The following is a 14,043-nucleotide window of genomic DNA, read 5'->3' as shown; positions in this document are numbered from 1 at the left end:
CGTTATACTTCGAAGATTCATTACTCTGTAATGGTATGCAATAACACCGTAATGCATAAGCAAGTGTTACATTTCATTGGCTCATTATTTTGACTCTGTCAATGGTATCTCTCTGTTTTCCATACACATGCGGGGAAAATATTTGCCATGGTGGGCATGGTTGATTTTAAGATATTAATATTTGTTTGGCCTGCTAGGGCTAGGACTGGATCTCGCGGTTCATCAATAATTGATTTTTTTCTCTGCTTTAAAACACTTTTTGCGAATTCTTATTTCGGTTAATTTAATGCCTACATAGGCTTTAGAAGATGATTACTGGGAACCCTTTTGACCCGTTCGAAATGTATGATATGTGGAAAGTACAACACAACACGTTAGAAATAAACTTGATAACACATCATTTTGTGGCATGTATAGTTTAATAGATGTATGACAGGTACAGAAAACGTCCCAAGAATAAATCCAAACACAGACAGGGGTTTAGAGTCGGTCACAGGTATAACAATACAAGAATGTCGAGTTGACGGTATTATACAGTCCAAGCGAGGGCAGACAGTGCATACAGAGTGGGTGCAGGTAGTGGTGTACAGTACAAATATGGCTTTTGCATACACTACACAACAGCTATACAACCTGCTCAGAACTGACATTGAAACACCCTGGGTGACAAGATATTACGCTGAGGGCGTGAAGATTACCATCCTAGCATTGAGTGACATCTACAGCGACCTGAGAAGGAGATTCTGCAAAGGAGACCAAGACCTAGCAGAATAACCCATTTGTCTGTAAACTATAGTCTTGCTCCAGGAGTCGAGTTCTTGTTTTCTTCTCCAGGGCGGATACTGTTAGGAGCACTTATAGTTCTGAACTGTGCCGTTCAATCTCGTAGGCATGGCGTCAGGTTCTAAACATTTTATCACCTTGCTGCTTAAGCTGGTTTAAAATGGGAATTTAGAGGCAGTGTTCTGAGTTTTCGGTAGGGAGGGATGGAGAGAGAGGGTTGTATGTGGTGAGGCCATAATACAGTGAGCACATTTCAATCAGTTGGTGAGCAGCCATTCCGCACTTTACATTTAATGTCTACTTTGCCTTGAAGTACTGTGTGAGGTTGTTTGGACAATTGCCACCCCAGAGCTGCTTCTGCCTCCTCCACCTACTCCACCAATACTTCCCCCACCTGCAGAGCCATATCCACTGCCACCGCCGAACCCACCACTGCTGCCTCCCACACCATATCCTCCACCACTGACAGAGCCATATCCACTACCACCGCTGAATCCACCACTGCTGCCTCCCACACCGTATCCTCCACCGCCTCCCGCACCAAACCCGCTGCCACCACCATATCCACCGCCTCCTGTGGCAAATCCTCCACCTCCGCCTCCTCCTCCAGAGCTGTAACTTCCACCACTGCTGACCACAGCTGCAAGAAAAAACACATCAGAATTACATTTGAGCATTTCTGGAATCCTACAACAGAATGTACAAAATGCAGCACTGCTCCAGAAACAGTTGGGATACTTACAGATGCTCACTGCATTCTGAATTTCTCCAGACATCCTGTAGGAGAAAAAAAAACAACATTGGTGAACAGGAGGTTGAGCACACAGACCTTCGATGAACATCTTTTTGCTTGTGTGTTTTTTGTTATATAATGTCCCAATGGCCACAGCATAGCATCTATACACACCATAGTAAGAACAGATTAAAGTTCTTAGTGATCGGAGGAAGTGTCATTAAATGCTTTTGTTACAGGGACTGTCATACGCTTTGAGATATGGCGCAGTAGGCTAAACCAATATCATAGGGTGCACCTACATCAGACAAAGGCCAGTAGATATTTGCATGAGTTTCAATATGAACGGTGCAGAATTTAGGCCTGAAGCACAAGAGTTAAATCAGAGGTACATTTAATGGAAAGCAAATATACTGTTCATTCAGAGTCCTTTTTGCGATTCCCTTAAACACTGTTTTTTCATATTTTTTTCCAATTGATTAACTGAGATTTCATTTCATTGACCCAGATAATGTGTCCCCTCTCCCAGTTCAGCCATTCACTGGTATTTCTTTTGTAGTTCTCAGAAGTTTCCTTGAATTATACCAGTGGATGTATGTCGTTACAACGCACACTTTTACAACGCATGCACTTACAACGCATTTTTTACAACGCAACATCCATTACAACGCATTCCATTACATAGCATGACACTACAACGCATTTTTAAAAAACTACCTTTACAACGCATTCCATTACATCGCATACTAGCTTTACAACGCATACCATTACAACGCATAATATTAAATTGCATTTAAGGTAAGTATTAGATAGTATAGGGGTAAAAATTACTTTTCTAACTCCAGGGGGTGCAACAGTAGGGTAAGTGTTGGATAGTATAGGGGTAAAAATTACTATTCTAACTCCAGGGGGTGCAACAGTAGGGAAAGTGTTGGATAGTATAGGGGTAAAAATTACTATTCTAACTCCAGGGGGTGCAACAGTAGGGTAAGTGTTGGATAGTATAGGGGTAAAAATTACTATTCTAACTCCAGGGGGTGCAACAGTAGGGTAAGTGTTGGATAGTATAGGGGTAAAAATTGCTATTCTAACTCCAGGGGGTGCAACAGTAGGGTAAGTGTTGGATAGTATAGGGGTAAAAATTACTATTCTAACTCCAGGGGGTGCAACAGTAGGGAAAGTGTTGGATAGTATAGGGGTAAAAATTACTATTCTAACTCCAGGGGGTGCAACAGTAGGGAAAGTGTTGGATAGTATAGGGGTAAAAATTACTATTCTAACTCCAGGGGGTGCAACAGTAGGGTAAGTGTTGGATAGTATAGGGGTAAAAATTACTATTCTAACTCCAGGGGGTGCAACAGTAGGGAAAGTGTTGGATAGTATAGGGGTAAAAATTACTATTCTAACTCCAGGGGGTGCAACAGTAGGGTAAGTGTTGGATAGTATAGGGGTAAAAATTACTATTCTAACTCCAGGGGGTGCAACAGTAGGGTAAGTGTTGAATAGTATAGGGGTAAAAATTACTATTCTAACTCCAGGGGGTGCAACAGTAGGGAAAGTGTTGGATAGTATAGGGGTAAAAATTACTATTCTAACTCCAGGGGGTGCAACAGTAGGGTAAGTGTTGGATAGTGTAGTGTAATATTATGCGTTGTAATGGTATGCGTTGTAAAGGTAGTATGCGATGTAATGGAATGCGTTGTAAAGGTAGTTTTTAAAAATGCGTTGTAGTGTCATGCTATGTAATGGAATGCGTTGTAATGGATGTTGCGTTGTAAAAAATGCATTGTAAGTGTAGTGCGTTGTAAAAGTTGCGTTGTAAATGTTGTTCCCCATACCAGTGGGAGGGATGAATCCTCTGACCCTTGGTTTGGTTTTCGAAAGTTACCCGACTTTAAACATGATTTTCGTAAGCAGAGCACTAGCAAAACATTCTCAAAATACAATTAAATGATATCACTTCCACATTGTTACAGTTCACTCACCTGTATTCTTCGCCCTGCAGCAGGGTACTATAGGTTGCAATTTCAATGTCCAGGGCTAGCTTAACGCTCATCAGCTCCTGGTAATCCTTCGCCTGGCGCGCCATCTCCTCCTTGGCCTTCTGGAGCGCTTTTTCCAGTTCTGCCAACTTTGCCCTGGCATCCTTCAGGGCAAGCTCTCCGCGGTCTTCAGCCTCAGCGATACTTTTCTGTAGACTGGCAATCTGTAAAAAGAAGAACATATTAGTTAGCCTACTTTGGGTTTTTATGTTGTTAAATTGCTACCACGTTTGCCACTTCTATCTGGATGGTGTCATTCCTGGATACCCAGGTTTCATTATAGGGTGTAGTCATTGTCTTCTCTTGAGAATCCTTCCTCTGTGGGGCATTCAGTGTATGATCAGCCAGGGTTGTGCACATCTGATATCCTCGTCTTCCCTCCACTGGATGGACTTCACTGAATAATAGCTCTAAAGCACTTACCCACGGTAAATAACATTACTGCTTTTCCCTCTTGATCCGCCGTAGTGGTAACTAGAAGGGCTCACTCTTGATGATTCATCCTTAATGCATCCTTCTTTACCCACCTCTCAGGGGTCTAATTTTATATTCTTAATGGACTTATTTCTGGCTGTTTATTGAGCTCAATCGTTTGACTGCCTCGTCTTTTGATGCCATTCTACAGGTGTCAATGAAACAGTCAAGCTTGACCTGATACAACGATTGTGTTACCATAAAGATATTGGCTTTAGATCTCAGAAGTGTTGCGGCCACGTGACAAAGTTATGGGGCCTATTTGAATGTATTTTTAAACTTATATTCAAGTAAGCCCACTTGCACATTTGTGGCCGGGGAACACCATTCTCTTCTTGAGAAGAGGTCCAATGGTTGCACAAGAAAACCCCTCCTGTGCTTCAGCATGCAGCACAATCTGTGCAGGGTGGCATCATCTCCATCAAAGGTTGTGTGGGCCACTCAAAAATGGTGCATGTGTTAATAGCTACGCAAGACGTACCTGTTTTTTCACACTGTCAATCTCTGACTTCAGCCTCTGTATTGCCCGGTTTAGCTCAGAAATCTCTTGTTTGGTGCTCTTCAGATGGTCCCCGTGCTGGCCAGCAGTTGCCTGAAGCTGTTGAAACTGAAGGAGACAGAAATGGATAAAGAAGACTGATGTAAAAGCATTTAGTTGGCTAAAAAAAATCACATTTTGCCTCTTAATGTTTTCTGGTGTGGTTTCTTTAGCTCACAACCTATTCTGAAGCCTTCTTGTGCTTATCGAATAGCATATAGCTCCAGAATACCCATGATCCTCTTCAAGCTCCGGCAGTACGGGCATCAGAAACCTACATCTGGGTCATCACTGTGACATTTGCTTCTCTCTTTGAGGCTGGAAGCCTCCTATTTGCTCTCAGACTGGCCCTGGAAACTCAAATGCAAAGGAAGAGTCTGCTGAGTGTGACCGCTGTACTGTGTTGGAAGCTGGACACTTCTATCAAAAAGCATGTAATGAATGATCTAGGCGCATTTATCAACAAGTAGTAACAAAGCATTGAAAGACGCATGGCACTGTTGATGTCTAAGGCACGGCATTGAACTGGGATTAAACAAGTACAAAAGGGCATTGAAGAATGGGAACAAGTGGAATGGACACAGAATTTGAGTATAAATGAATGTCATATGACAAGGTGTGGCATCCGTGCAAGGGCAGGGAGTAGAACTCACGTTGCATGACAGAAGACAAGACATTGCAGTCGCAGCACTGGAGGTAAAAAGATGATGAGCGTTTGAAAACCTTGTCTCGCCTTTGAAAGGTGAAAGATGATACAACAGTTTGTCTTTAAAATGTAAGGAAATTGAGAATTGGGAGACTTGGCGTGGCTAAGTAGTAGAGGACCAATCGTTGGAAGACATGGTGGCATATATTGCAACAATTAAGGGCATTCCACTGGACAAGACAGTATAGCAAACCTTTGAGACCCCTGAGATTTATGATAGCAAAGAATGAATACACAGAAGTATATTGCCTTTAAAGAAATGCACCAAAAGGGATTTCAAGGCTCAGCATTAAATAATACATATTAATTTGCATAAGCAGAGTTTTGGGAGTTTTGGCCATCAGGACCGCCAGACACATAACAACTGCACACAGAAATGGAAGGTGCATTAGTTTCGCCTATGGTTGGGGCTTGGCCATTTGATATTGTTACCGTAAATGTATGAAATAATGGGCAATCAGGAGAACAATGTTGTACGCACTAGAAGTACGTCACTGAATCCTGTGAAAAAACATTTTAAGTTCATAGACATAGTTACTATTTATCTTCTTTTCTGAAGATACCCTCGGACAGCTGAACCGTGAAATATCTCATTCCACTATTTAAGACATATAAAACTTGGAAGATCGTCCACCACCTTAAGTTATGTCACTCCATGTCATGTTATGTTGTCAATGTTGCAAATTGTGGAATCCGTAGATTGTTCTTATGTGCCAAGCAGAAGGTGCTATCTTTCCCTAGATTCATTGATGCACCCTATCCCTCTAGGGCCAGGTTGCGTGTCACATACCTTGTTGGCGTAGGCAGCTTCTGCTTCAGCTTGACTCCTCCTGGCGATTTCTTCATACTGGGCTTTCGCACCAGAGATGAGACTTTCCAGATCCAGGGCTCGGTTATTGTCCATAGACAAGATGACCGACGTGTCCGACATCTGTCCTTGGAGCTCTGCAAGTTCCTGAAAGTCAAGCGGCACAGCACTGAGCAGATGTTATGCTACACCTTGATTCTCCCCCTTCTGCTGTCCTTGCTACTGCTCATCTTGCACTCTCTAGTTTTCTTCTATCCAAGGCTCAGACACTGCACCTCTTATGTCACTACGTCCTTTCTAGACTTTGTAGAGGTTCGTTACACACACCCTTCATATTGTACAGTCATAAATGCCTCTTCCTTTTGGGGCTTTAGCAGTGATCAGGCACAATGATGCACACACACATGGACTTGATGCACTACAGACTTTTAGGACTACAAAGTGGCAAAGGGGAGAGATGACAAGGGGCCACAGTATGTTTAAATGTAAGTACACAAGGATTCAACAGAGGGCCAGGCAATTGTGCTGAACGTTATATGAACTGCTGGTGGCTGGATGCCCATTTGCCCTCTTTGATTACAAACAATTGGTTCTATAGGAGCTGGATGTCCTGCTACTATCATTGATTGATGAATCTAAGTCTTGTAGGTGCTCCATGTTCCCTTGCCCTCTTTCACTAGGGATTAATCAGTGCTGCAAGAGCTAGACGTTTCTCTGTGCTTATTGACAATGTGTGATTCAGTCCTTAACAGGTGAATGTACCTGTGTCTTTGGTATTAAGGGATTCTCAGTGCTGTAGGAGCTGGATAGACCTCTGCCCTCTTTGATGTTGGGTACTCGGCCTTATAGCAGTCTAATGTTCTGCTCCATCTTAAATTAGAGGCTCAGTCTTACAGAAGGATGCTTGTCTGCCTTCCTGAACAGGGAGTGGTCAGTTCTGTAGGAGTTGGATGCTCTTATGTCCTCTTGGATTAAAGCAAGCATCTCCAACGAGTAGCTCATGAGCTACTGGTAGCTCTCCAGCTGCCTTTTAGTAGCTCTCCTGTGAGTTATCCAGTCTACTAAAATAAAAGTTTTGCTCAACAGAATTAAAAATATTTATACCAAAATTGTCAAGTATGCATTCAAGATGAAAATGTGTTTATTTTCAGAACTCATAAGCTGATGTCTGAAGAAAAATAGTTACATTTCCAAAATCATTTTAAAGCAGATATTTAAGTGATAGATCATGTGGTGTTGGGAGGGGGGGTTAGCACCAATGGGGGTCGCATATCCCTGTGCCCTAGGTTTATTGGGTCTTAGTTGTGTAGGAGCGGGAATTTACTCTTCCCTCTCTGATTGAGGGTGCGCCGTATGACAGGAAATGGAGGTTTCTTTGCCTTCTTGGATTAGGGAGGCTCAAATTTTAAAGCAGTTGGACATTTCCCTGCCCCCATTGATTGGACCTGCATTCATATAGGACTTGAATGTTTCTCTGCCTCTTTGACTAGGGGATGTTCAGTTCCAGAGGAGCAAGCTGGTATCTGAAGAAATTATGCTCGAAAATGTAAAAATGATTTGTAATTTATCCGTGACAGAAGCCATTTTATGACTATTCTCTCTGATGTGAAGAGGGTGCTGATAGTAAACTTCAGGGTGAAGGGGACTGCGTACTCACCATTTCGTATAGATGCCTGAGGAATGCGATCTCATCAGTCAGAGAATCCACTTTAGCCTCCAGCTCCACTTTCTTCATGTAGGCAGCGTCGACATCCTGAGAAATGAATCACAAGAAGTTAACAGTGCACTAGATGGTGGATGGCTTAGATTGCCACTTGGTGATCTTTACAGACTGTTTAAACTTCTTCAGCAACATCCCTTTATGCACTTCCAGGAGATCAGCTCAAACCTCTCTGCTCAGGTGACTTACTCTATGCTCATCATGCTCAGGTGCTGTCTCATGCAATGATACTGAAAATGTGGTCCCCATATTTCTCTATCACCAGTGACTCCTTATTAATCCTCCCCCTTCCCCTTTCTGTGAATTTGCACTTCTGTTTTTGGTTCCGGAGCCCCAGCTGTTGTGGAACCTCCATGGCTTTGAGCGCTGCTTTTCCCCTCTGCGGTACCTGTTCTCCTCTCCACTGTTCTTCATCCTGGACACTGCCCACATCCTGCCCTTAAAGGAGGATAGGGGCACACAGTGCTCACTCACGCATACTGTACAAGGAGACCAAGCATCCCTGATCAATAGTGCAGCCCCTGTGCCTCTGGGACCCCTGCACATGACCTCACAACACAACCTCAGGACATGTACATAGCAGCCCTGTGCCTCTCGGACCCCTGCACATGGCAAACAACACAACCTCAGGACACGTACACAGCAGCCCTGTGTTTCTGGGACCCCTGCAGATGACATCACAACACAACCTCAGGACATGTACATAGCAGCCACTGTGCCTCTGGAACCCCAGCACATGACATCACAGCACCTCAGGCCATGTACATAGCAGCCCCTGTGCCTCTGGGACCTCTGCACCTGACATCACAACACAACCTCAGGACATGTACATAGCAGCACCTGTGCCTCTGGGACCTCTGCACATGACATCACAACGCAACCTCAGAACATGTACATAGCAGCCCTGTGCCTCTGGGACCCCTCCACATGACATCACAACACAACCTCAGAACATGTACACAGCAGCCCTGTGTCTCTGGGACCCCTGCAGATGATATCACAATACAACCTCAGGACATGTACCTAGCAGCAACTGTGCCTCTGGACCCCCAGCACATGACATCACAATACAACCTCAGGACATGCACCTAGCAGCCACTGTGCCTCTGGACCCCCAGCACATGACATCACAACACAACCTCAGGACATGTACATAGCAGCCCTGTGCCTCTGGAACCCCTGCACATGACATCACAACACAACCTCAGGACATGTACATGGCAGCCCAGTGCCTCTGGGACCCCAGCACATTACCTCACAACACAACCTCTGGACATGTACATAGCAGCCCCTGTGCCTCTGGAACCCCAGCACATGACATCCCAACCTCAGGACATGTAGATAGCAGCCCCTGTGCCTCTGGGACCCCTGCACATGACCTCACAACACAACCTCAGGACATGTACATAGTAGCCCCTGTGCCTCTGGGACCCCTCCACAAGACATCACAACATCAGGACATGTACATAGCAGCCCCTGTGCCTCTGGGACCCTTGCACATGACCTCACAACACAACCTCAGGACATGTACATAGTAGCCCCTGTGCCTCTGGGGCCCCTCCACATGACATCACAACCTCAGGACATGTACATAGCAGCCCCTGTGCCTCTGGGACCCCTGAACCTGACAACACAACCTCAGGACATGTACACAGCAGCCCTGTGCCTCTGGGACTCCTGCACATGACATCACAACCTCAGTACATGTACATCGCAGCCCCTGTGCCTCTGGGACCCCTGCACATGACAACACAACCTCAGGACATGTGCATAGCAGCCCCTGTGCCTCTGGGACTCCTGCACATGACCTCACAACCTCAGGACATGTACATAGCAGCCCCTGTGCCTCTGGGACTCCTGCACATGACATCACAACCTCAGGACATGTACATAGCAGCCCCTGCACCTCTGGTACCCCTCCTCATGACATCACAACCTCAGAATATGTACATAGAAGCCCTCAGTGCCTCTGGGACCCCTGCAGATGACATCACAACCTCAGTACATGTACATAGCAGCCCCTGTGCCTCTGGGACCCCTGCAGGTGACATCACATCCTCAGGACATGTACATAGCGGCCCCTGTGCCTCTGGGACCCCTGCACATGACATCACAACACAACCTCAGGACATGTACACAGCAGCCCTGTGTCTCTGGGACCCCTGCACATGACATCACAACACAACCTCAGGACATGTACATAGCAGCCCCTGTGCCTCTGGGACTCCTGCAAATTACATCACATCACAACCTCAGGACATGTACATAGCAGCCCCTGTGTCTCTGGGACCCCTGCACATGACATCACAACACAACCTCAGGACATGTGCATAGCAGCCCCTGTGTCTCTGGGACCCCTGCACATGACATCACAACACAACCTCAGGACATGTACATAGCAGCTCCTGTTGCTATTGTTTCTCAGACCACTGACCTTCTTCAGCACCACAAACTCGTTCTCTGCTGCCGTGCGCTTGTTGATCTCGTCTTCGTATCTGTGGGAGTAAAACACGGATTAAGGATGGACAGGTCATGGCAGATTCGCTGCAGACTGTGCTTAGTTGTAGGTCTCAGCCAAAACGCAAGACTCCTTGTGTTGCATTTGCTGCAGCACTTCATTTGCTAGACCCCGATCATGAGCACAATCCCAAACCTGACACCTTTTTATTTACTGTAGGAATCTGATTACAAAGCAGCTACCCCCTGTCTGCAATTAGATGCAACATCCTGCTTGTTTGTAGATTATTAAATATGCCTTTAAAGTTCACTACAAATATGCACACCTGATTCTTAATGAGACCCGGGTCGCACTATGCAAGCCGTTCCCTGCTTGTTCTCTTTCCAGGGCACACCTCTGCTGCAAGCGCTGCACTTGGCGCTTGACACTGATTTCAGCTAGCGTCATATCCGCAATTCACACGAGAGTGCCCTATACCGCTCGCCCCCTAGGTCTCACGCTCGCCCTATCCCGCATGCGCGCAGCACCCCTCCTCCTGCAGAATGCCCCTCACATACTTCTTCTTGTAGTCCTCCACATGGTCCTGCATGCCCCGCAGCTCGTTATCCAGACGGGATCTGTCACTGACCAGCTTATCCAACTGCCTCCTCAGGTTATTTATGAACATCTCGAAGAGAGGCTCAATGGTGTTCCTTTTGACCCCAGTTTGGCCATGCTCCTGCAAAAATTTCCACTTGGTCTCGAGCACCTGGTTCTGCTGCTCCAGGAATCGGACCTAAAAGTCATAGGAGAAACACTAGCTAAGTCTCTGGGCAGTAGATGCTTCACTTGCCCATCATGGGCTCTCATTTCATCCCTTTCGCTACCTGGTTTATTCATATCGGGAATACTTTGGCATGTGGTGAGTTTCTCCCATACAAATCACAAACAACAATTGCTTGTTAAATTGTGACTTTTTCATCTAGCCACATGTCAGTCATGAAGCTTTCCAGCTTTTCGAATGACATCATCGAAACAGAAGCCAACACAGACAGGGCAGGACCTGTGAGCGGCAACAGGTCAGGAAATATTGTGACTTATCACAGTTTATTAAAACCCTCATTGCATACAGACATAGACATGATGCTGTTTATCAAGACCTTACATCCCAGAATCGAGGCACAAGAACATGTTCACTAAGCAACAACCATATACATCTTCTGAAAATGAAGTATTTATAAATCTAGGGAGAGCCTTCAACGTCAACAGTCCTTATACTAATAATAAATAAATAAACAACAATCTTTATTCGACAGTAAACACAGCCATAAAAGATACAATAGTCCTTATACAGTTTCAACGTTTTGTATTACTGATAGTACTGTTAGTCCTGTTGACTGCAAATGAATTTCTATTTTTAATGCTATATGTAAAAATAAAGAAAACAATACATCTTACAGCCTCTACATCTAAAAAGAGCCTATTTCATTATTTTATATGATAGTGAATCACAAGTTAAAAGATGTCTCTATAAAAATGAAGGAAAATAGGTTCTTGGCTTACCTTGTCAATAAATGAAGCGAATTTGTTATTGAGCGTCTTGATTTGCTCCCTTTCCTCGGTTCGCACCTTGGAGATGTTGGGGTCAATGTCCACATTGATTGGTGTCAGGAGGCTTTGGTTAACGGTCACTTGTTGGATTCCACCAGGAGGGCAAACTGGGAAAGCAGGAGCAGCACCTCCAAAACCTCCTCCGCTGCCGAAACCACCTCCACCTCCAACACCATAACCTCCACCGCTGCCGAAAGCACCTCCAACACCATAACCTCCACCGCTGCCGAAGCCACCTCCACCTCCAACACCATAACCACCACCACCACCTCCACTGCCATAGCTCCCAGATCCTCCAGCGAAACCACCCCCACCCCGGGCACTGCCTGTGCTGATGGAGGTTCTTTTAGTGCTCCCTAGGTTATAGAGGCTTCGGCTGCCAAAACCACTTGCACCACCACCTCCACCGCCACCACCAACACTAGTACGCCCATAACCACCACTGCCTCCCCTTTGAGATACAGAAGAAGAGCTAAAGCTGACTCTTCCTCCTCCGCCTCCTCCTCCTCCAACTGAGGCAGCACTGAAACCCTTGCCTCTTCCTCCAGACTGAGAGAATGAATTTTGAGAGTAACTCATGGTGACTTCCTGAAAGAGTAGCGGAAGCAAGGAATGATCAGAAAAGTCACAGTGCACAAGAGAGACGGAAGGAAAGGAGACAGTGCCGTGCCCCTTTGATTTTAAGAGAAGGTGTCTCCTTTTATATGTTTTGGCAGGTAGGCTGGGCCACAGGCAGCAAAACAAGCCAATTTACTCATCAACAGGGGCTTGGCACATTGGCGTGCCTGGCAGCCACCATTCCCTCACAACCTGTTTAATGGAGTGCTAAATGAAACACGCCTATCGCACAGTTCGAGATTTAATAAAAGGGATTTGCTTGCAGGCTTCGGCGTTGTGAAATACTTGCATCTACTATTCCTGCAGCGAGCAGGGTTCAGTTAAGGTATGCAAGAAAATGTACATCTCTGGGCGAGTGAACTTGTACAAGCTTTATTCGAGATTATTTCTCATAAAAGCACAGCATAAAATTAAACATTACAGAATAAAAACATAACATTTACAAATATAAATTCATATAGGCATTCTGTGCAGCTCATACGATATTAGCGTAAAAAATTTACATGTAACAAGTAATTTTACATTATTAGACAATAAAGATAAAAGGAAAACCTGATTAACTAATCCCCCCCAGAAATCGTCGCCTGATGACCCAGGCCCATCCCAAGTATTTAGCTACCCCAATGACTATCGATTCATGAGTTGTTGTACACAAAATTCTTAAAGCCACTGCACTGTCACGTGTCCCCAGGTTTTTACATACAGGTGTGAGCCATAATCTCCTGGGTAGTGAGTAGGCTTTACATACAAATAGAAAGTGACCTACACTCTCCTCAGCGTTTTCACAAACTGGACATAACCTACTAGTCGACCTATGCCAACCTGACGTTAGTTTTTTTAGGGGAATAGATCCGGATCTTAGCTGGAAGACTAGCTTCCTATCCATTGGTACCGTAATAGTATCCCAATAATTTTCTAGGATAGGAAAAATTTTTGTCTCCAAAAAACGACCAGCCATAGAGTCAGACCTAACGTCTTTCAGCAGATTACCACCCACCCAATCCCAATAATGTGATTTGAGGGCTTCTTTGCTTGGGAACTCCTCTTCCACTGGGTTATTCCAAAGATTGGAAAACCCCAAGTTAATTAGCATGGCCCTTAGATTTTTAAGCCATTTTATCTTGTGGAAGATGTCTTCCTTAATTATCCAAAGAAAACCCTCTGCATATTGTCTGATCTCTGGAGTTGTCCAAAGACGTCTCCAGTAGAGAACAGGGCGCAATCGCGCTCTATCGGTAATTGGGCGTCTACCCAACTCCAGGAACAATGGTATTAGGGGGGTGCTCTGTGGAAGTCCTGTAATCCCTCTGAGGAACTTGTTCTCAGATGTCTGTAGGGCCGCAAGATTGTCCCAAGCCCATAACTCCGCACCATATAAAGTGGCACCTAAGACCTTTGCATCGTACACTATAAGTGCGGGTTTAATCGGTTTTGTCTTGGATTTGCGGTGTTCTCCCCTCAAAGCACCTGAAAGCTGTTGATGTTTTATGGCCACTTTTTCCAAATGATGCAACCAGCCAGCGCCCTCTGCTATCTGTACCCCTAAATATGTAAACTCCTTAACAGTGTCTAA

At 45.1% G+C, this 14,043-nt stretch overlaps 1 protein-coding gene across 1 annotated transcript; it reads right to left on the bottom strand.

The window, feature by feature from the left end:
- Positions 1-400: 400 nt before the first annotated feature.
- LOC146833188 (keratin, type II cytoskeletal cochleal-like) lies at positions 401-12,528 on the bottom strand. The gene is made up of 9 exons (XM_085600845.1): positions 11,805-12,528; positions 10,820-11,037; positions 10,239-10,299; positions 7,742-7,837; positions 6,067-6,231; positions 4,514-4,639; positions 3,502-3,722; positions 1,526-1,560; positions 401-1,423 (listed from the first exon to the last, which is right to left on the bottom strand). Exons 1-9 carry the CDS (start codon positions 12,429-12,431, stop codon positions 1,074-1,076), a joined length of 1,899 nt encoding a protein of 632 aa, XP_085456971.1. The 5' UTR covers positions 12,432-12,528; the 3' UTR covers positions 401-1,073.
- Between the last annotated feature and the right edge of the window lie 1,515 nt (positions 12,529-14,043).

This window comes from Triturus cristatus, chromosome 4_2 (assembly GCF_964204655.1).
Source record: "Triturus cristatus chromosome 4_2, aTriCri1.1, whole genome shotgun sequence".
Classification (NCBI taxonomy): domain Eukaryota; kingdom Metazoa; phylum Chordata; class Amphibia; order Caudata; family Salamandridae; genus Triturus; species Triturus cristatus.
The sequence above is the reverse complement of the archived record's forward strand: the minus strand, read 5'-3'. Positions and strand labels throughout refer to the sequence as shown.